At 38.5% G+C, this 21,374-nt stretch overlaps 3 protein-coding genes and 1 long non-coding RNA gene across 5 annotated transcripts in view; 2 read left to right on the top strand and 2 right to left on the bottom strand.

The window, feature by feature from the left end:
- Positions 1 to 1,201: 1,201 nt before the first annotated feature.
- On the top strand, positions 1,202 to 14,212 carry hook1 (hook microtubule-tethering protein 1). Of its 2 annotated transcripts, none has more exons than XM_016670700.1 (22): positions 1,202 to 1,454; positions 2,721 to 2,806; positions 3,190 to 3,262; positions 3,873 to 3,923; positions 4,050 to 4,182; positions 4,308 to 4,375; positions 4,836 to 4,898; positions 6,016 to 6,099; positions 7,660 to 7,823; positions 7,910 to 8,050; positions 8,391 to 8,592; positions 9,057 to 9,167; positions 9,279 to 9,366; positions 9,720 to 9,786; positions 9,872 to 10,012; positions 10,094 to 10,181; positions 10,618 to 10,649; positions 10,729 to 10,811; positions 10,887 to 10,987; positions 11,086 to 11,187; positions 11,284 to 11,352; positions 12,402 to 14,212. In XM_016670700.1, exons 1-22 carry the CDS (start codon positions 1,410 to 1,412, stop codon positions 12,558 to 12,560), a joined length of 2,151 nt encoding a protein of 716 aa, XP_016526186.1. In that variant the 5' UTR covers positions 1,202 to 1,409; the 3' UTR covers positions 12,561 to 14,212. The 2 variants fall into 2 exon arrangements, with proteins under 2 accessions (XP_016526186.1, XP_016526187.1); XM_016670701.1 differs by having other exon boundaries at positions 1,203 to 1,356.
- LOC103137028 (cytochrome P450 2J6-like) lies at positions 12,861 to 18,250 on the bottom strand. Its single transcript, XM_007550536.2, has 9 exons — positions 17,969 to 18,250; positions 17,532 to 17,697; positions 17,302 to 17,454; positions 17,065 to 17,225; positions 16,354 to 16,527; positions 16,103 to 16,244; positions 15,819 to 16,006; positions 14,971 to 15,112; positions 12,861 to 14,814 (listed from the first exon to the last, which is right to left on the bottom strand). Exons 1-9 carry the CDS (start codon positions 18,158 to 18,160, stop codon positions 14,609 to 14,611), a joined length of 1,524 nt encoding a protein of 507 aa, XP_007550598.1. The 5' UTR covers positions 18,161 to 18,250; the 3' UTR covers positions 12,861 to 14,608.
- Positions 18,251 to 19,886: 1,636 nt separating this feature from the next.
- LOC107836063 (uncharacterized) overlaps positions 19,887 to 21,374 on the top strand; it is a 22,290-nt gene continuing 20,802 nt past the window's right edge. Inside the window, exon 1 of the long non-coding RNA XR_001661905.1 lies at positions 19,887 to 20,982. This is a non-coding gene — a long non-coding RNA (uncharacterized LOC107836063). The remainder of the gene's footprint in view (positions 20,983 to 21,374) is intronic.
- The window catches only part of LOC103137024 (cytochrome P450 2J6-like), an 18,526-nt gene continuing 17,916 nt past the window's right edge, over positions 20,765 to 21,374 (bottom strand). The window contains exon 10 of the mRNA XM_016670708.1: positions 20,765 to 21,104. Coding sequence (XP_016526194.1) covers positions 21,003 to 21,104 — 102 coding nt within the window. The 3' untranslated portion in view covers positions 20,765 to 21,002. The remainder of the gene's footprint in view (positions 21,105 to 21,374) is intronic.

Here is a 21,374-nt window from a genome sequence, read left to right as displayed (position 1 = left end):
ATGGGTTCACTGTCAAAGTATGAGCAATTAGAAGTTTGGGTAGTTTGTCTAATACTTTGGCATATTTATCTTAAAATGAAGTGGTACTGTTAGAGAAGTCACTAGAGCTTCCTTAATTTAGTTAGTGAAATGTTTTAAACTCAGCCCTTAAAATGTCCTGATTATGAGTCTCTTGGTTTGTCTTAATAAAAATAAAACAAGTCTAATTTAGTCCTACTTTTTGTTGTTGTTAACCGGATAAGAAGACTTAACCTTTTTGAAACTAATAATTTTGTTTATTTTCTCAGACCTTAAACTTTGTTGTTTGGCTTTGCTCTTAAATACACTAAAGGTTTTGAGTTTTTTTTTTTTTTGTCTCAGCATGCATCTGCATTATTTCTCATTATTTGGACCTAGCTGCATTTTCAGATTTAAATGTATTCAAGTCAGTTATCTTTATTATTTTTAGAAACCCAGTCTTGCTTTCATATAAACTATTTGCTTTACAATTAAAATCGACTTCATCTGAATTGATTATTCAATAATGTGATGCAGCATAGCACAATCAGAAATTATTGCCTGTCACAAAATACTGCATTGTTCAGGGAATTTTGAGGCTGACAAGGAACAGTGCTGATATCCCATAACATAATCTACAGCTAAATGGATTAACATTCCCAAAGTTTTAGTTTTCTCAGCTTTAACCAATGAGCTTTTCCAACCTCTACTAACTCTATGGATATGGATTTATTTCAAATAAGCCATGTCAAGCACAAATCAAACTTCAATAAAATATTTTTTCTGATGTAATAAATAAATGAATTACTGTTCTATAAATATATACGCGTTTTATCTTCTTGTTTTGTATAAATGAAGCATTTCTTTGTGATAACTTGTTTTTGATGTGTATTTAAATTTTTTATTATTTTTCGTGTTGGTATTTATTTCTTATTTTTAGAGGTTATTTCATCCTGAAAATTGGTGTTTTAGAAATTTCCCTTTAGTACAATAATCGAGTGAAAACTCGTTTGATCAGTGAAAGCAGGATAAAACGCTTTAATCGCTTCTTAATCACAAAGGCGTATTCAGAATCCCAATGCTGCACTTTCATTGGCTAGAACATGTGTAAATAGTTGTCGATCATATCTGAACTGAATGCTGATTGGTCAAGTCTTTGGTATCATAAACAGTCCGCCAGTAAGCAACTGAACGTCAAGTAGCTTAGCAGCAGCGTCATTCACCAACACTTTACGTGATTTCGTAGCGTAAAACGTTCTCATTCGCTCTCGAATTACGTATATTTCGTTGGCCGTTTACCTTTGGCAGCAGGTGAGGTCAAATGCAGCGGGACAGAGCGGAAGAGCTTCGTTGACACAGGTGGAGGATAATTTTTTACGTTTTTTTTTTTTTTTTACCAAAAAGGGAAGCAAATGGAAGATAGTGAAACAGCGCTGGTCGAAAGCCTGATAATATGGGTGAGTGTATTTGGTCAAGTGAAGGTGAAGCTTAAAGGACTGCGGTATTTTTGTCACCTGTGTGGTGTAGGTGGTAGGGCTCTGCGGAAAGCTAGCCGAATGAAAATAAAGAAGTTATGTTATAAGACACGGCTAATACTATCCTACGTGGTCTACAATAAACTGATCATTTTTAGCGCTTAGCGTTAGCTTGAAAGGCATAGTTACCGTAGCAACACCAAGTCAACCGGTACAAAGTGTTGCAACACGGTAAGGAACAACAGCATGTTGCAGTTAGCATTCAACATATGCAAAGATGTCAATTATGGAGCGCTGAAAGTGCCATAACCCAACAAATGCATGATCATTACACACAAAAACATAAAATAAAAGAATATTGTTCATAAATAAACGTTACATTAAAAGTGTTTGAAATAAATATAGAAAGTTGAGCGCACTAAGACTGAAAATCAATTAAATTCCCTTGCTGTAGTCATACAACTAATTGAATTAATCAGGAGTTTTTTTTTGTGCGCCTGGAATGAAAAGGGTGGAAAAAAGCTATGTACCTTATTAAATGTGGCTATATAACTCAAAAACCAGGAGAGTAACTAGTATTGTTTCAGTATGTTCACCTCATGTAGATTTATTAGATCTTCCTGGGGATGTACTTGTATAAAAATATGGTCCGATATTGATATGCGATATTAAAATTGTTGACAACCACACCACTGACATTGCTTCTGTGATGCTTCAGTTAAACATCCTGTAGTCCTGCACTCCATCACTATCACTGTACATAGCCAAATAAATACTATAGGACCAACTGCATCCTGTAGCACATACACAAACCACAACAATATGGAAATAAACTTTGGTTCAGTTTTACTTATAAGACCAATACCTGTATGATAGAAATGACAAACAAAACCTAATACTAATGGTAAAATCAACATATTATCATCAAACCTTAGATCATGTTTCTATTTTTATTTTCTCTAGGTATGTCTGCAAAATTTACAAAAAGATCTGCATTTCCTAAATGAGTAATTAAAAAACAGGTGGATTTAAAAAAAAAATCAGAAAAATGCACTCTTCCACAAGCTACAATACTATAAAAGTTGCAGGATACTAGTCACCTGATACCTCTTTTCACATTTAGTTTTTTATGTATTTCTTACTATTACAAATGTTCCCAAGCACAATTCTAAATTTCTCAATAGTAGAATGGATGATAAATTAAGCTACACTATTATGCTCATAACGATCTTGTGTTTTTCCTCACAGCTGCAGACGTTCAACACTCCAGCACCTTGCAGCACAGTGGAGGAGCTCACCACAGGAGCAGCAATGTCACAGGCACTTCATCAAATGTAAGAAATCACATGTGTATTAACATTTTGTGCAATGCCCAATGATTTAAACAAATGACTAGCTGTTAAAAAGGAGGGGAATTATTACCTGAAGACTTAAAAATATGTATTCCCCCCCCTTTACATTAAATGTACTTTTAAAAAAATTTTTTTCACTGTTTTTATTTATTTTTTATTTTGTTTTGTCAAACCACTTTCCAACTATGCTAGTGAGTATAGTTGCTTCAGGCTCGGTATGTAATCTCACAGATCAGCAGTTAAAGTTTGACCTTACCTAGTGATAAATTAGTTTTATCATTAAAAACCACCCTGAATTTTAAGTTTTTCTAAAAGCTATTATGTACAATTCAACTATTTTTTTATTTACACTGTTTGTGGTGCAGAGACCCCACGTGGTTCAACGAAGCATGGACGAGCCGTATCAAAACAGATGTTGAGGACAACTGGAGACTGAAGGTACAAAGACGCATCCTCACTGTGCAGCATTGGGCCTGTCTGACTGAATGCTCTGGTTGCTCCACAGTTCATTTAATGCTGACCAGAAACCTGCTCCTTTGTTGCTGCCTTTAGTCTGCATTGAATAGATTTGTTGTGATTCAAGTGTGGGATTAATTATAATAATATTAGGATTAGATCATGTTGACGGTCTAACAAAACAGTCGTGATGATGACTAGAAGGCAGATTCTAGCTTGTAAGTGTGAGTTTGCTATTACTCCTTTTTTATTTAGGTTCACAAATGTTTCTGTGGCAAATATGGACTTTACCTGGAATGTGTTTGTCTTTAAAATTAGGTCACAGTTATTAATTTCTCAGTTTGAGAATTACGGTATAAAGTATTAATTTTCACATAAATTAAACGGTCATAAAAAAATTGCATGTTTGGAAATAACCCAGAATATTGAGACTAACAATGTTGAGTGACATTTTTTATAATTTATAGCAAGTTGTATTCATACAGTGACTTTCACCAACATTATTGCATGTTGCATTTTGGAGCCTTAGTTGGCAATTGGTCTTTTTGATACTTTTGAAGCTGATTATATTTTCAAATCTCTCTCCTCTCAGATGAACAATCTGAAGAAGATCCTTCAGAAGGTGGTTGACTATTATAATGAGGTATGAAGTCCATAGATTCCCCCTGGCTTTCTGCAGTGTGCAGTCGTAGTTTTATATCGGTTTTCATTTGGTAATTTAGGAAGTGTTTTGTCTATAAAGGTTTTATTTTTGCCTGTGTATCGCCAGGTATTAGCTCAGGACATTTCATTCTTCCCTTTGCCGGATGTCTCACGGGTGGCAGAGCACGCAGAGCCGGTGGAGATGGGAAGGTTGCTGCAGCTCATACTGGGCTGTGCTGTAAGATGTGAGCAGCAACAAGGTTTGTCACTGCTTTTACGGTTGCAACAGATGTTATATAAATATAGTTGCTTATAATTCTATAAGTTTTTCTGAAGTAAAAAGAAAAACTCCTCTTGTTGAGAAGATGTTCTCCTCTGTTGGCAGAATACATTCAGATAATTATGACCATGGAGGAGTCTGTGCAGCATGTGGTGATGAAAGCTATCCAGGAGGTTGGTTTGTTAAATTTCTCTCTCATTTAAATCAGATTTTACAGACAATTCTAGATAAAATTAGCACCTTGTTTTAATGTCTGGAAAGGTCTTTGAAAGGTGGCAGATGCAGAAGTTGTTTTGGAAAGAGCTGGATGGACCAGTCATTATCTGGGCTCTGTCTTTACTGTGAACCCAAAGCAGAAAGACATTAAACCCAGTTACCTATTTATGTGTTATTGTTATCATGCTGTTCACCAACATCATTTCATATTTCATGTTATTGTTTTATCATGCAGCTCTAATGTTCATGTGTGCCAACACTGGTAGTGACCACAGGGTTATTTCCACATTTATTCTTCTATTTTGAAATGTAGGATATCATCGTAGTTGTTTTTTTTGTTTTTTGGCACCACAGGCTGATGTTTTGCAGCTCTTCTGTTGCTTATATCTAATAACCTAATGACATTTTCCTCATCAGCTCATGAAAAAAGATAATTCAGCAGCAATGGGAACAGAGCTGTCAGGGGACCCAGAACAGCAGGTCAGTAATTATTCTGTCATTTTGTCTTCTGTGTAATGTGAAGTCATTCTTCACTAGTTGACATTTTATAATCAACAATGTTCAATGTTTTGCTGTAAAAGGATGTAATGAGCTGCAGTGAATTTCAAAAGTATTCAAACCCATTGATCTTTTTCACAAATTATCACAAACTGTAATACAGAGTCTACAGATCACATTTTCCATACATCATCTGAACATGGAAAAACACAAATGTAATTCCCCCAAGACATAAACTGACAGACTGAGCCTGCTTGAATGATTAATCATTCAAGCAGCAACGGATCCCATGGTAACTCTCCAGAAGCTGCAGAGATCCCCAAGTGGATGAACGTGTTGACAGGACAAGTGCTACTCATGTTCTCCACAAACTTGGCCTTTTTAGAAGAGAGGCAAAACAAACCTATTGTTAGGGTAAAAAAAAAGCCTGAAGGTGTCAGGTTCGCAGCTGGTCACAAGTGATACTGGTAACACAGGAAGTATGCGGAAGAACATCATCTGGTCGGATGACCTCTGTCTTCATGTGAAACACTATCATGTGGACTAAAACTAACAATGCACAAAAACCCCACTGTGCCATTCCCAGCTGTTCACAGTTGATTAGAAGATGGATAAAGCAAACTTGAAAACCTTTTAGAGGCGGCATAAGATACTGGGACGGAGGTTCAACTTTCAGCAGGACAACAATCCTGAACATACAAACAGAGATTTCTGGAATCATTCACATTTAGTTATATCCATGTGTTACAATGACCCAGTCAAACTCCAGTTTTATGAGTTATTCATTCAGAAGTCTGAATATAAATGTTTTACAATTATTTTAAAAAGAAAACAAATATAATTTTTTTTTATAGTTCAGTTTTTGCTACTTTGTGTCAGTCTGCATAAAACCAAAATAAAATGAAGTTTGTAGATGACGCATGACGGAGGATGTGGAAAGGTTGTTTTTCTTATAAAATGCTTTGACATGACATCTGTCTCGAATGGCGCTGTATAAATAAATTAAGTAGAAATAGTTCTGATGTTTGACATTTGAGAAGAGTGTTTTCTAATGTTTGCGTGTTTTGATTGTAATTCCGTTTCTCAATCATCTTTCCAGGTGAAAAAACTCCTGGAGGACCTTTCTGAGCTCATGTCAGAAAAGGAAGCCTTAGCCCAACGCTGTCAGGAGCTGGACTTGCAGGTGAATATAAAGCTCTGTTCAGACACAAAGTTCTTCATAAAGCACTTAGGAATAAGTTTTGTTTTTTGTTTTTCCCCCAAAGTGGGCTTTGGAACATCTCATTAGTTTGCAGATTTTAACTTTCTCTGTGTTCAGACATGCATGCCTTTGGTACAGTGTAGCCCAAAGTTTTGCAACTCCCTGTAATGCTTGGCTCCATTGTCTGGAGCTGCTGTGGCAGAATGACTGTGGACTCACAGTCTGGGCTGTGCTGGCTCCACTGTGGCATCCAGCCTGTATCTACCACTGCTAGTGTGCAGGGAGACCACGAATACCACAGGGACTGATCAACTGTTTACCTCGATTCTCAGCAGATTGATTTGATCAGTTTCCTCCTGTCTTGCTTGGGTCTCTGGGCAGAGAGGTAAGTAAAGTGCAGCTCATCGTCGGGGAGACGGGAACTAAACCAATCTAAACCAACTGCTCAAATGTTTGCTCTAACTTTGCTAACAGAAGGCTCAGACAGGGTTCTGAGGAGTTATGCAATGCTTGTTTAGTAATTTTTGCAATATTCCAATATTTGAATGTGAACTATGCTAGCCATTTTGTCAGCTTCTTTAGGGGAAAGCATGCTCAGAAATCCTTGAAATATGAAGTCAAGCAATATTAAACATGACTATTTTATGTCCATATGTGTGTTTTAGGGGTGTCATCTTAACATAACTTTAAAGTTGGGCAGTGGTTTTAGTCTTCCTAATTCAGTCTGTTAGTACAGTGCTGTGAAAAAGTATTTCTCCCTTACTCATTTCTTCAATATTTTTATGTATAAATCTTTCAAATCATTAGAAAATTTGATATTTACTGAATGGAAAAACTGCATAAACCAATTTGGTTTTACATGAACAAGAAATTGTTACCTTGACCAATCAGTTAACTGTGTTCAACCAAGAAGGCTAAGTTCGGTTCTGCTAGCCCCACCCCACACGAGACTACGGCCAAACCTTTAGAATCAAGAAGTGACTTGAACCTGTGTGACAACATGAAGTAGACTAAAAAGTCTAAAAAAACAACACTTTGCACCCAGAAACAAAGAAATTCAGTAATGGATGAAAACCAAAGGGTTCTGCAGCCATTTTAAAGGCATATCCACAATTAAATAAACTTAGAATGGTGGTGAATCTTTCCTGGAGTGGCTGACCTTCTTAAATTACTCCACGAGTGCATCAGCACCTCATCCAGAGGGTCAAAAGAAGCCAGAACAACATCTGAAACCTGACTTGTCTCTCTTAAGATCAATGTTTTTGATTCAACAATGTGAACATATACAGCATAGCCATACATTGGAGTAGCTCAAGGTGAAAACCACAGTGCTATGTTTGCTCTAACAGATGAGAGAGGAGTTGTCTTTTGTTGCTCTAAGTTCTGTCTCTTTTAATACTCAGATGTAACTTTTCTGCTCTGCATGCTGTTATTGACCAGCAGGAACTTTAATGCTGCAGCTCCTTTCTGCTTACTTTAATCCACATCAACTGGCACAAAACTCCTAGTGAGAGCTGCACTGACATTCTTGTTCCTGGTCAGGTGGCCGTTCTCCTAGAGGAACGAAACAGCCTTCTGGCCGAGAACGATGTCCTAACAGACCGAGCCAGCCAGTTGGACACATTCGATGACCCCAGCACGCCATCGGGCAGGAAACACAGTCAGCTGCAGCAGCAACTGGAGACTCTGCAGGAGGAGAACTTTAGGTTGTTTACTGTGGCTTTAAATGCACCTCAGCTGTGTATTTGCAGCGAAGACCAAATGCTCATGTGTGCGCGCGTGCTACCTCTAGGCTGGAAGCTGCCAAGGATGACTACAGGATCCACTGTGAGGAGCTGGAGAAGCAGCTGGTTGAACTTCAGCATCGTAACGATGAGCTCACCAGTCTGGCAGAGGAATCACGGGCTCTCAAAGACGAACTGGATGTTCTGAGGTTTGTGTTTGTCAAACAAATGCTTCCAAAGTTGTTCTTTTTGTTATTTCCAATAAAGTTAATATCTGTACAACAATGATTTCTAAACTGCAGTTTAACTTTTCTAGCTTCTATTCACTCCTAAATGCTTTGATCTGTGTGTCACCCTAATCCTCTACCTCAGTAAACAATTAGTTTACAGGCAAAATGGCCTGCACGTCCATTTTACAGCAAACACATCAATGTTTATAAACGTCCAAAGAGTATAGATGCTTTTGCAAACAACTACTACAAACTACACTCCAGTCTCACTGCAACATTTGACTTATTTACTGGAAATAATTGTGTTGATCTTCTTCAGGAACTGCTCAGATAGAGTGGTGATCCTGGAGGCATCAGTGGAAACCTACAAGCGTAAGCTGGAGAATCTCAGTGACCTAAAGCGGCAGGTGAAGCTGTTGGAGGAGAACAACATGACCTACATGCAAAATAGCGTTGCTCTGGAGGAGGAGCTGCGCAAAGCAAACGCCGCCCGCGCACAGCTGGAGTCCTACAAAAGACAAGTAAAGAGCTTACTCTTATTGCAGGATTAAATATCATTTTTTGATTACATGTCATATAATTTGCATTTGGAGAATGTACTTCGTACCAAGCATATAGGGCTGCAGCTAACGATTATTTTAGTAATTGATTATTCTATTGACTATTCTCACAATCTGATAATAAATTGCCACACTTTGCAAATTTTTAGTTCAACCTCTTAAGCATTTTTATTCAAGATTGTATAATACTATTTTTACAGACAAATGCAAATCTTAAATGCAAAATGTTTATATTTTTTGGACAGGTTTGGTTTAATATCTGCTAATATTCTAATATTCTTTCAGTAAATTATCTTTTTTTTTGAGTTTGTACACTTTAGTTAACAATGAATCAATTACTTAATTCGCTGACGTTCATTTCAATAATCGATTAATCTTATTAATTGTTTCAGCCCTACAAACAGATTTGTTTTTTGTTTCCAAAGGTCCAGGACCTCCACAATAAGTTGTCAGAGGAAACCAGACGTGCAGACATCATGGCGTTTGAGATGAAAAAGTTGGAAGAGAAGCATGAAACTGTGTTGAAAGAAAAAGAGGTTCAACATCTTATAATATTTCACCATCAATATGAGCTATATATTGGCTTTGCTTAACACCTTTACCTTTAAAAAAAAAAAAAAGAAACTTTACATCTCTTACACCGTTAGCGGATCATCATTGAACGAGATTCTCTGAAGGAAATCAACGAGGAGCTGCGATGCACTCAGGCTCAACAGGACCAGCTCTCACAATCAGGTACTACGTCAATCAATTAGTGATGCTTTTTATTATTTACTAACTTATTTACTACCTAAAGTACTTTGGAAATGATTTATCCTCACACTGATTTCTGTTTTTGTCACTCAAATGTGTTTCAAGTAAACAAATAATCAGCCTGACAACAACAACTTATTAGGTTTAGAGGGCAAGCAAGTTACTTTTATCATCTTGTTCTTAAGGACTTAAATTGTTAGAAAGCTGCATTTTCTGTTTACTTTGTCTGGATGAAAAATATAAGTATGGAGAAAAAAAACCCAGCAAAAACAGAAGAAAACTGTAAGGGAGTAAATACTTTTTTTTTCCACATCACTGTACCTTTTTGTACTTAGGGATTCTTCCCTCTGGCAGCCCCAGCCACGACAACCTGGCAGCTGAATTAATTCCCATTGAGTACAGGTAGCATTTTACTGCTTCATTGTATGCATTTGTGTTCTTTCCGCTTCAATGCTGTGTGTGATTCCTGATTGTCGTGGTTATTTAGAGAAAAGGTCATCAGACTGCAGCATGAGAACAAGTTGCTGAGAGTGCAGCAGGAGGAATATGAGCAGGAGAAGATTGCCACCCTGCAGACCCAGCTGGAGGAAGCTGAGAAGACCCACAGCAAACTGGACACAGAGAACAGGTGTGCTTCATTGGTGCTCCTTTTGTGTTGATTCTCTTTCTGCATGTTGACGTTTTTTTCTGTTTGCTGCTTCATCTTCAGATTGAGCCAAGAGCGCATCAGTGAGCTGCAGCAGCAGGTGGAAGAGCTGCAGAAGGCTCTGCAGAGTCAGGCGGCCAAACCAGATGATGTGAGGATGCAAACCTGCTCTATCAGCAAAACACAGAGTTACAGTGTAGTCTGAACCCGGATTGGAAAAAATGACAATTGAGTGAGAGAGAACAGGGAGTGGAAAATATAAAATTTTTTCCTTCTTGACAAATACTTTTTTACTCCCTTTGTTACTAAATTACTTAGTGGCTTAATTACTTAAGTTCCTAGTTACTAACTTAAATATTTAGTTCATTTGCTTACATACTTGGTTACTTACTCACTCACTTAATTACTTGCTGTCTGAGTAGTTTGTGTATTTAGTTACTTAGACTCTCAGTTACTTACTTGCATAAGTAGACATTTGAGTTTGACAAAGTATGTGCTATGGACATAAAAAATGAGGAAGAGCCTTCAATAGAGAGGCTTCACCCAGGATGTTTTGCTCAGTTTTGACACACATTTTTCATTTTCAGTCAAATCTAAAGAGGAAACTGGATGCCCACATGTAAGTGAGTTTGCTCTCAGATAGCAATACAAGCTCGTGTTCTCCAGTAGGTGGAAGTGGATCTCTTGTTTTTCCTCAGGTCCCAGCTGAACGAGGCTCAAGATGAAATCATGAAGAAGAAAGAGCTTCTGAAGGACCTTCAGCCTGACCACACCCAGACATGTACGGCTTAAAAGTTTTAACGCAGGTGTGTTGTTCTTTCAACATGTAATAGAAAACTGACTTGTTGCTTCTCAGCTTTGAAAGTGGATGAGCTGATGGCTGCTCTGAAAAAGAAGGACGACGACATGCGGGCCATGGAAGAAAGATACAAGATGTACCTGGAGAAGGCGCGCAATGTGAGTTAAATTAATTTAGCATTGGTAACTCTTAAAGGTGAGATGAAATCAAGTTACTCATCAGTATTTTCATCTTGACCCCTGCTTTTCCCTTGAAGGTAATCCGAGCCTTGGACCCCAAGCTGAATCCTGCCACCGCTGAGATCCAGGCTCTCAGAAGCCAGTTGGCAGATCGGGACAAACAGATTCTCAACCTTGAAGTAATTGCACCTTTACTTAATTGATTCTAGTATGAGTTTGCAAACAATTTGAGTATTGCATTCATTAATTGTGATGTTGAATGTGTTTTTTCCTAGCGTCAATGTGAGCAGGCCAGGCTAAGAGAGTATGAGGAGAAGCTGCTTGTTACAGCTTGGTATAACAAAGTGAGTTTTAACGGCTTTAATTAAAAATGTATACTATTCACAGTGGTGGCATATACTGAAGTGATTGAGAGAGCTTTACAACACTATCAGACTTGGTTAGCAGCATAAAAAACCACAATTGTTATATTCTTTTTGTAGACATTGACAGAGTTTCTGTTTGGGATCTAGTTTGTGACACTAAACAAGGTTGAGCTGGTTTCATGCAGAACATAATACTCATCAGTAGAGGTGCAATAACAAACGGTCAAAATGAAATGTCTAACTTCATACTGAACAGTAAATGCACCATAGTAGTCGCTAAAATATCATGATGTCAACAACCATCTTCAGTCTGGGTGTTTCTGTGAGATGATTTGGTTAACTACATTCAGTTCTCTATCGGTGGGATGTAAATAAAGTTAAAGGAATCGCTGAGGAATAAAAGCTGCACAAAACTAAACTTTTTCTAATACATGTCGCAATGTGTCTCAAGTTTACTGATGCAGTGAGACGGCGAGTGAGAGCTAAACTTTCAGCAGATAACATGAAGTGGCTTTGATTTAGCTTGTTGGAAAATAAATAAATCCTGTTAGTGGTGCAAGCAAACAGTTTTATCTGACACTAGAAGTTCAGAACAACTCAGAATAACAGTATTTAAATCACTGAGCTTTTAACGCAACATTAGCAGATACCAGGAGACTGTTGTTACATTTAGTGATGTTTTTTTTTCCAACTGAACATCGTATATGTTTTTATGTTACCTTTGTTAAAGCCAGCTATCAATCAGCACAGAAGGTGTTTTTGTTTTCCATTCGTTCCTGGTGACTTCTCTCACACATGATGTTGCCTCCGCATTAAGATAATGAATGATTGCTTTACAACAGGTGTGCTCGGTAAAAGTGTTGATTACTGTTTTTAGGACTTCTGGTATTATTGTTCTCTAAAGAGACAGACTTGACTAATGTGGGTATCAGCAGGTCAAAATTACGATCAGCACATCTCCACTAATGACATTTTCAGTATTCTTTAAATCAACGACTACAATTTACCTCTGGTTTCTGTGCTATTAGAGTTTGAGTTTTCAGAAGTTGGCCATGGAATCTCGTCTCGGAGGCCGCGGTGCCGCCACGTTCTCACCCGGCCAGTCCTTCCTGACGCAGCAGCGGCAAGTCTCAAACGCCCCACGCAGGGCCGCCTCCGTCAGCGTTCCTGCCCCTACCTCCAAATAGACTGTCACCACGCCACAGCACCTCACATCAGCTAAACTAGGCAAAAACACACAACAGTGTAAGCACTCAAGTGACCTTAAATGATTCTGCTGTCAGCCTCTGAGGAAGGACAGGCTGCGTGTGATCAGTGAGCACTTATCAGACCCATCCCAGGTCAAAGCAGAGGTTGTGTTGGTATACCCTGCTGTGCATTTGCCTGAAGGACAGAGACTTTACCCCGAGTCGAACTCACAAGCCAAAGCTAGATGTAGATTTGCAACGACTATCCTCTCTGCCCTGTGATTATTTTTTTTTCTTTTCCACCCTCATATTTAGCTTCTATAACATAGCTCTCCTTGTATTGTGTTAAGGTCAGAAATGAAAATCCTTGTGGAAATGAGGCCTGCTGTTTTAGCTTTAGTTTTAGTTTAAACCGCTGAAATCAATCAAATGAAATGATTCTACAAATATTTAAGAAATGTTGTCACAGTGGGGACACTTTAAAAGGTGCGGCGTAATCCAGCAGCATGAATAGATTTGATCCAGCCATATCTGGTGCCGGCCACCAAGGATTTCTAAGCATTAAACAAACACTTGTAGTTTTCTTTTTGTCCTATAATTGAAAAGTTTATGATTTCAAATGCTTTTTGAAAAAAATTAACTCTAACACTTGAGGTGCTGCAATAAGAAATCTGGGAATAGTCTATTATCTTTTCTATATGCTCTCAATGGGAACTGATGGGCCTTTTTGTTTACTGTGTGTGTTGATTCTTTAAGTCAATTAATATGTTACTGATACAGAAATGAATGATTCAACACCAGCTGTTCGTGCAACCACCACATCCAGGTCGAACACTTTCACAGCTCCTGCAAATTGTAACACTAAAAGTTTTAGCACATGTCAATGTTTTCTTTTAGGATGCTGGTTAAAAGAACATTTTGAAAAGCACTTATTGTCTTTTGCACTGAAAGTGATCAGTCTGACACCACGTAGTTAAATATCCACCACCCTGCAAGAATATTTAGTTTTTTCACGTTTTGACACGTAGCGACGACAGACACAGGCTAATTTTATGGTGACCTTTTGAAGATGGACTATTATAAAGTTCTTTACAAATATCTGAAAAGTGGGGAGTGCATATGTATTCACTCCTCAGTCAATTCTCTGTCAAAACATCTTAAACTGTGATCTCAATTATGAATGCAGAGTCAATACAAAATGCTTGTCCCACTTTTCAGATATTTACTTAGTCAAAATGTGTGTTATTCCTTACACTTCATATTGTGTTTGTCACAAAACATCCCCCCAAAAAAGAATTAATTGAAATTTGTTTTTTAGAAGGTGTGTGAATTCCTTTTCATGACATTGTAAGCTGTTCAGGTTTAGCAGTCTCTTTGCCTTTTCTCTGTTTGTCAGCAGCACATGAGATGTTCTGTTTTACGGCCACATGTGGTTTATACATGTATGTCACTTGAATCTCTTTCTTTGCAGCCAATTGTTATTGTAAATTGCTGACTTAAAGGCATAGTCATTTAATAAAATAGACTGTACAATCAGGTAGAAGGTACACAGCAACCTGCATAATGCTAAATGTTTGTAAGTAACTTATTAAAGAAATGTATAATGAATTTTAGAAAATTTAATAGCTTTTTTGCTGAATAAATTCTTTTTCAAATATTGCAGTTCATTTTTTATTTATTTTTTTGTCAAATCTCAATCCTCACTAGATTATATTAAGGAAGCCGTGACTGATATAAGAAAGCGATTATATTATCACATCATCCAGCATCAGTAGACTAACAACAACAACAAAAATGCAGAAATTAATCTAATCATAAACACAATTTGTCAACAGGCTCTGAAAACAAAAACCTTGAGTTTGAGAAGAATAATTGACTGGGATAAATGCTGGTAATCGGATACATTTTTACATATAGATTTGTCTGAACAAGGAGAATGTTGTATCTGATCCATCAACATCGCCTGGTTAAAAGCACTGATGTTTCTGCAATTTGCCAAAGTAACAACAGATCCATTTTCTCAAAGTGCCTGTTGTCCATCCTGCAGCTTATGCTTTTTCACATGTAGCCTTCAAGTCAAAGCGGGGTTTTGCAAAGATCTTGAATGGATGTGGTGCGCGTGTGGCTCCAGTTATCCCTTCTGCACTCAGCTCAACGCCGTCCGGAGTGGAAAAGTGAAACTTCTGGAATAAGATGACGAAAAACAGGAAGAGCTCCATCCTTGCCAGACCTTCACCTAGACACGCTCGCTTTCCTGAAGAGAGAAAAAAACGGTACCATCATCATTATCCTTTAAACGCATGGTTTCTGTTTCCTCTTGAATCATTTTTACCAGTGTACCTTTCCTGTTCAAAATCATAATTCCAAACTAAGTTTATGTGCAGAGGTATCACTTAAATGCAGTTGTTACCGGCGGAGAAAGGTAAAAATGCCTCCTTCCTTATGAACCTGCCGTCTTCATCCAGGAAGTGTTTGGGGTTGAAGCTGTCAGGGGTCTCCCATTCGTTCTTGTCAAAAAGAACAGAGGTCAGGTTAGGCATCACAGCCGTCCCCTGCAAAGAAAGAAAACGGACTTATGAGACGACAAGAGAGGGAGAAAATCTGGAAACTGGGGAAATAATTCTGTCATGGGCTCATATATTATATATTTTTTACATGATGTGTGAAGTGTTTTTGTCTGTATCTGAACAATGTTGGTCAATTACATTGTCGTTTACCTACAATGAGAAACAGAAAGGCCTCAAAGGTAAATGGGGAATATTTTTTTTAAATCCAAATTTGGGAATTTTCCCCACAAAAACCTACTCGGGTGGGAAGTTTGAGTGATGAGGCTAAGTAGGTATTCCAAACTTTTAAATCTGAATATAAACTTTTAGATATCAAAATAAAAACAACTAACAATTTAAATGATAGATTGCAACACTTAAAGTCTGGAAGTGGTCTTGAAAAGAATCACTCAAATACTGGTTGCAGAAGGAAATAATAGAAAAAAAAACAAAGTTGTTTTGTGATGATACATTTTTTTCAGAAATTTGCTAATGTCAAGTATCAAATGGTGATTCCCAGAATATAATGAAGTGTTTGATCCTGAATTGTGCAAAGACTTTACAACTAGAGCAACTAAAGTACACGGTCTACATTACATATTGATTGTACTATTCTTCGTGGCAGATAAAATCACCCTGTGAGACTTTTGCTTGTTTAAAACATTTAAATGCGAGATCCTGCAGACGTTTTCGGGGGGATGATCAGACACACCTTTGGTATGAAGTAACCGCCCAGCACTGTGTCCCTGGCAGCCATCCTGAGTGCGTTGAGGGGAACAATGTTTCCCATCCTCTGGATCTCGTGGATGACGGCGTCAGTGTAGGGCATGTTGGATCTGTCTGCCATGGTGGGCTGGCGGCTCTGTCCGACCACTTTGTCTATCTCTTCCTGGACTTTGTCTACAAAGCAAATCAAATCCAGTTGCTGACCAGCATGTGGCAGTCTTCCTCAGGTAATCTGATCTGTTGGTGAACATGGTTGTGATCTGAGCTCACCCTGGATGTGTGGATGTTTCATAAGGTACAGGAGTCCCCACTGCAGAGTCTTTGAAGTAGTCTCACTGCCAGCCAAGAACAGATCAAGACAACACAGAACCAGGTTTTCTTCCACAAATCCCACATCCTGCTTTCTGTTGTGCTGTTGAGAAACAATGAAGACACAGATACACAGTCAGGTCTTAAATTTGATATGTCACAACCTTTTTTATTGTTTGTTTTTGTTGGTTGAACCAAAGCGAGTCCCATACTCTTTCCTCTATAAGGAAGTTGTCGATGTAATCTTGTGGGTTGCTTAGATCCAGATCCAGCTTGTGTCTTTCTATCTCTTTCCTGATGGATGCCTTCAGAGATCTGCAGCTGCTGAAGATGCCATTGTGAGGCCCTGGCAAGTGTCTCATTATTGCTGGGAAAGCATCATAAAGCTGTCAAGAGAGAGAAAAAAAATAAGGGCATCAAAATGCACTACTGCAAAAATAAAATGTATTACTTTCTGACTTTTACACTATCAGTGGAATTTTAGAGAATAGCTTCTTTTAATACTTTGTACAGTTTGGGGAAACTTTTATGGTAATCTCCTTTTGCAGCAACAGTTACGATCATGTGAAGCCGATTGTTTTCTCGCCGTACTGGAAGTTAAGGGAGGTTTGGATAAGAATGAAGCACTCCTCCATTGTCAATGTTTCAAACATCCTAATGCTGAGCCAGAAACATTGGTTCCCATAATCCCTGTGAGAAACTTTGGATAACTCAGTAAAAGTGGGTAGTGACTCTGTCTAGTTAGGTCAGATCAGACTGAACATGTCTGCTTGCTGTTCTCATTCTTTTAAGAATCAATAAAGTGTTGTTTGAGTTAAAATCACCAATCTCTGCTTGGTAACATAATGTGAGTTTATCAGGGGACTCTCCTTTTTCATTTTTTTCCCATTACAGTACACCCTGCAGCTTTCTCTGTATCTTACCAGGGCCCATATTGAGCCTTCCAGGTGGGCTATGTCTGTCATATTCCTCAGCATGCTCTGGAGGTCCTGGTCACTGTAGTCAAACCTTCTCCCAAACACAATCTGGCAGATGATGTTGGACACAGCGTTGTTCAGAAGTGGCACCGGGTCAAAGGATTTACCTAGCAAGAAGACTAAAGTCTTTAAGTACAAGATGCTATCTGTGCAAAATCTGGTTTGTTTTCCACTGCTGTCAACCTTCCTCCTGCTGCATCGCCTCCTGCAGGTGTCGACTCTCCTGACAGATGTTCGTCTCCATGGAGCCCTTGACGATACCAAAGGTACGCAACATGGCCATGGCAAAGCGCCGCTGCCTCCTCCACACCTTCCCATTGCTAAAGAAAAGGCCACCTAGAAAAGGCAAAGAAATCAAACATTCCTCAAGTGTTGGTTGCCCTGACGCTCTAAATCTGACCAACCTGACTCACCTGAGTCTCCTGAGTAAATCCTGGTTGCCATTGGACTGTGAGGCCGGTCTGCAAAGTTTTCTGCCTGTGTTACCAAAGCCTCTTTCACCGTCTTCCACCCGGACAAGAACACTGTTTTGTGTCTTCCCAGACGTATGCAGAACACATTCCCATAAACATCAGCAAGCTGTGATTGCAGAATCAGAGTAGAAGGGTTCTATTGTGGAGCATGTGACTCTAAAATAATGCAGTCAATTTGTTGTTGACACTGTCACCAATCGTTAATTTATTTTTTTGTGTGTGCATTTTTTGTATTAAAACATCTTTTAAAAAAAAAGTAAGAAATGGTAGACATTTATGAAAATTTGCAATTTTTTTATGTCAGACAACTGTGTTAAAATGCTGGATTACCGATATATTCTTATTTCTGCTTCTTTTTTCTTTTTTTTTTTTTTTACCTTAGTGAGGTAAATATGAGGCTGCTTGGATTCAATGCTGAAGATGTTCCCAAAGAAAGGAAGTGCCGGCGGTCCTGGTGGAAAGTGAGGCGGATCCTTTTTGTTGAACAAATTTACGATGATTAGGATTGTAAAAATCAAAACCAGCATCCATCTGAGGCTGAACCACTGACACAAGCTGCAGAGCCACATTGTCACAGTGAGGAGAGGAGGGAAGAAAGGAGGCTTATCAAGATTTCTGTCAATGTGGTTCTGAGATGGGCTGGTCCTCTGCTGACTCTAGGTCTGGTAAATGTGAAGTGTGTGACTCAATCAGTCTACTCACTCACTCATTTGTTATGTGCATCTGCTTTGGTCAGCTGGGTTTCACGGATTTGGGGATTGTTTGTGTTTTATGATATTTCAGTAATATAAACATTTAGAATGAATTTTCAGAAACAGGATAGGAGACTACAGGTCATTCAACTCTATATTCTCTTATTTCTTTTAGTGAAGTGTATGTCTGCCATTTTTACTTGAACCAACCAGCAGATGTCAGCAAAGTAAAATATTTGTGGATTTGAAGCCATGATGTGAAGTAGTAATTATTTACTGATGATCTGCTGAGGTTGTACTCTGCCTCTCACCCACTGACTGCTGGAGATAACCCCCCACCACACCACCCATCAGTGCAAAGTCATCTTGACTAAGGCAAGGGATGCATATTTATTTGCCTTGATCATGATGGCTTCGCTCCAATGTTTTGCAGCATATCTGCCAGACATAAAAATGCAGCTGTCAGCTTCCCCATGAGAGCCCTCCTCCAGGCCCTGAAGACCAGCTTCATGAGTGCTAATAAACAGCTTTGATAAAAAGGAGCAGATTCTTTCCTTAAGAAGTCAGTTCTGCTCCTCTTGACTCAGAAGGATTACTTGCCAATGCTTCAGAAAAGTCCTCACTTCTCTCCAAGTGAGTCTGTAGAAGTTCTTGACTGTCTTTGTCGAAAGGACTGCACAACTCTTGCAAAGGCAGAGACAGATTTTGACTCCATCAGTGCAAGTCAGCGGTGTTTGCTCATGGTGAGCTGTGTTCACTTGACTCATTCGCTGGACTCCTTTGTTTGTACAGAGATACCAAATATCTTACCTCAGGAGCAGCAACCATCCAACTCCTAAGTGTTGACGGGTCATCGTTGTGCCCAACGGTACCACCATGATTGCTTTGGGCTGCTCTTCATCTTGGTCAAGGGCCATTGCACAGTGAGCTGACATCACTCTATTAAACTTTGCAAGATCTCATCACTGCTCCAGTCCTGTACTAAAACATGTGAAAAATGTCTCCATTGGATTCTCTGACTCAAATAGTGTATGCATACACCAAACAGTCATTTAGTTCAGTAGTTGCTTAGATATGAGTTGAAATGAATCGAAGTCATCCTGAATGCTATGTTAAAATCCCAATTATAGACTATGACAACAATTAAAATAGTGCTTCTCTTTAATGTGGTTAGAGAGAAACAGTTTTCTTTTAAAAATGTCTACTAATAATAATAAATACATAATTTAATTAATACACATCTTGCACGCCAGCTATCTTGGGTTTGTGTGTGGCCAGCAGCATTTATGAAAAGAGTAGACCTTACACGTACCAAGTATCATGCTTGCGTCACCATTTGAACGATTCTTATGAAATTCGTAATTTCCACCTTACTAGTCGTGTAAAGACAAAAGGCAAGGACCGCCTCTTTTTCCGTGGCCTGACCCTTATTGAGAACTTGTTAGCTTTTCTTAATCAGATTTTACTAGTGAAGGAGTTGACCTCTGATCAGAGCACAGGAAGCAGTCGTTGCTTCTATGTAAAAGAAAAAGTTGAATAGATGAGGAAACTGTCAGACCTCATGAATGAAAAGCTTGTGAATGTTAGTGAAAATAAGGGTGGATAAAGTGAAAGCTTTTTGTTTTATGTGTAAGAAATATTTATTTGTACAATTAGACTGTTTATTATTCTGACATTAACAGCAAAATGGAAGAAAAAAAAATCATTCACTTACATAATCGCATTGTTATGAAAATTTAATTTATCAAAGAATGAGAAGCTGTTTCAAGCATAAGAGAAAGATTCATCTTTGTCTTTAAGTTTCTTTATTCAAAGGCAAAAGCGTCCGAAGACCCGTCTCACTGAACGCAGTCACATCACATCGTTATAAAGTCACAGCAAGGAAAAGACCCATCCAAAGTCTGATTACCAGATAGACCACAGAGACAATCCTTACCCCCACCTCATGAACTATCCCTCACCTCTTGGAGGGGAGGATTTTATGGCAGGAAAGAGAACCGATAAGGGTTTCAGGACAAACTTCTAAATCTTCTTTGTCATTTACTCATGGGTTCTGGGTCACACAAGGGTACAAACTACATTCCACATGTCAGTCCTTTAAGACAGTTGCCAGGTTAAGCATTTTACCCAAGATGTCTTCAGGTCTCTGTTATTACAGCTGCGGAAACATCTTAACATTATCTGGAAACTTCTTTAATGGAAAAACACATCTTGCAGAAATACAAAAACACAGCAGATATAATCAGTAAATAAATGGTAAAAAGTATCATCAGTTCCATCAAAGACGAAATAAGGCTAAAAACGAAATTTTCCATTACAGCATCATAATTGTTGCATAGTCATTTGCTGTGCTCTCCTAATACAGCCAAAACAAAGTTTGCTATAAAATAATTCCTCAACAATACAGCTTATTCATTCAGTCTGTGGATAAATATACAAATTTCTGTATTTGGTATGTTGCTTTTACTCTGTTCAATAAAACGGAGGATGCAAACATTTCACAAACAATTTTTTCAGTTTCAGATTTATTTTTAGGGAGACACTGTTGTTTAAGACAAATTCTTGCTCTCTCCTATTTGGAGTCAGGGCAAAGTATAATGTCGTTAATGGTGATTAATTCAAACCTCACTCAACATGTTTTCTTAACAAGCAGATATGCCAGAATCATTATGGTCAGTCCTCTGACGAGCAGAAACCAGGTCTGGTGAAAGTCCTCAGCTCAGCGGACCTTCGCAGACACCTTGTAGGGATGAGGCACTCGTGTCGTTCCAGTGATTCCTTCAGTGCTCAGCTCAATTCCGTCAGGAACAGAGAAAGTGAACTTCTGCAGTAAGCCAACAAAGAACAGGAACAGCTCCATCTTAGCGAGGCCTTCACCAAGACACACACGTTTCCCTGCAGGGCAAACAAAGACACACACCATGTTTTTAATGTGAAGACAGAGATATTAATTCAAAATGTTATTCTTGAAAAACCTAGGTGGAGCACTAAAAAATTTTCATCAAAGGTTTTAAAAACTTTCCTTTAATCTTAGTCAGACCCGTCCCATGCAACCAAACCATGCTGGTTTGACATTGGTCGACAATGGTTT

Source organism: Poecilia formosa, unplaced genomic scaffold, assembly GCF_000485575.1.
Source record: "Poecilia formosa unplaced genomic scaffold, Poecilia_formosa-5.1.2 Scaffold37, whole genome shotgun sequence".
Taxonomy (NCBI): domain Eukaryota; kingdom Metazoa; phylum Chordata; class Actinopteri; order Cyprinodontiformes; family Poeciliidae; genus Poecilia; species Poecilia formosa.
The sequence above is the reverse complement of the archived record's forward strand: the minus strand, read 5'-3'. Positions and strand labels throughout refer to the sequence as shown.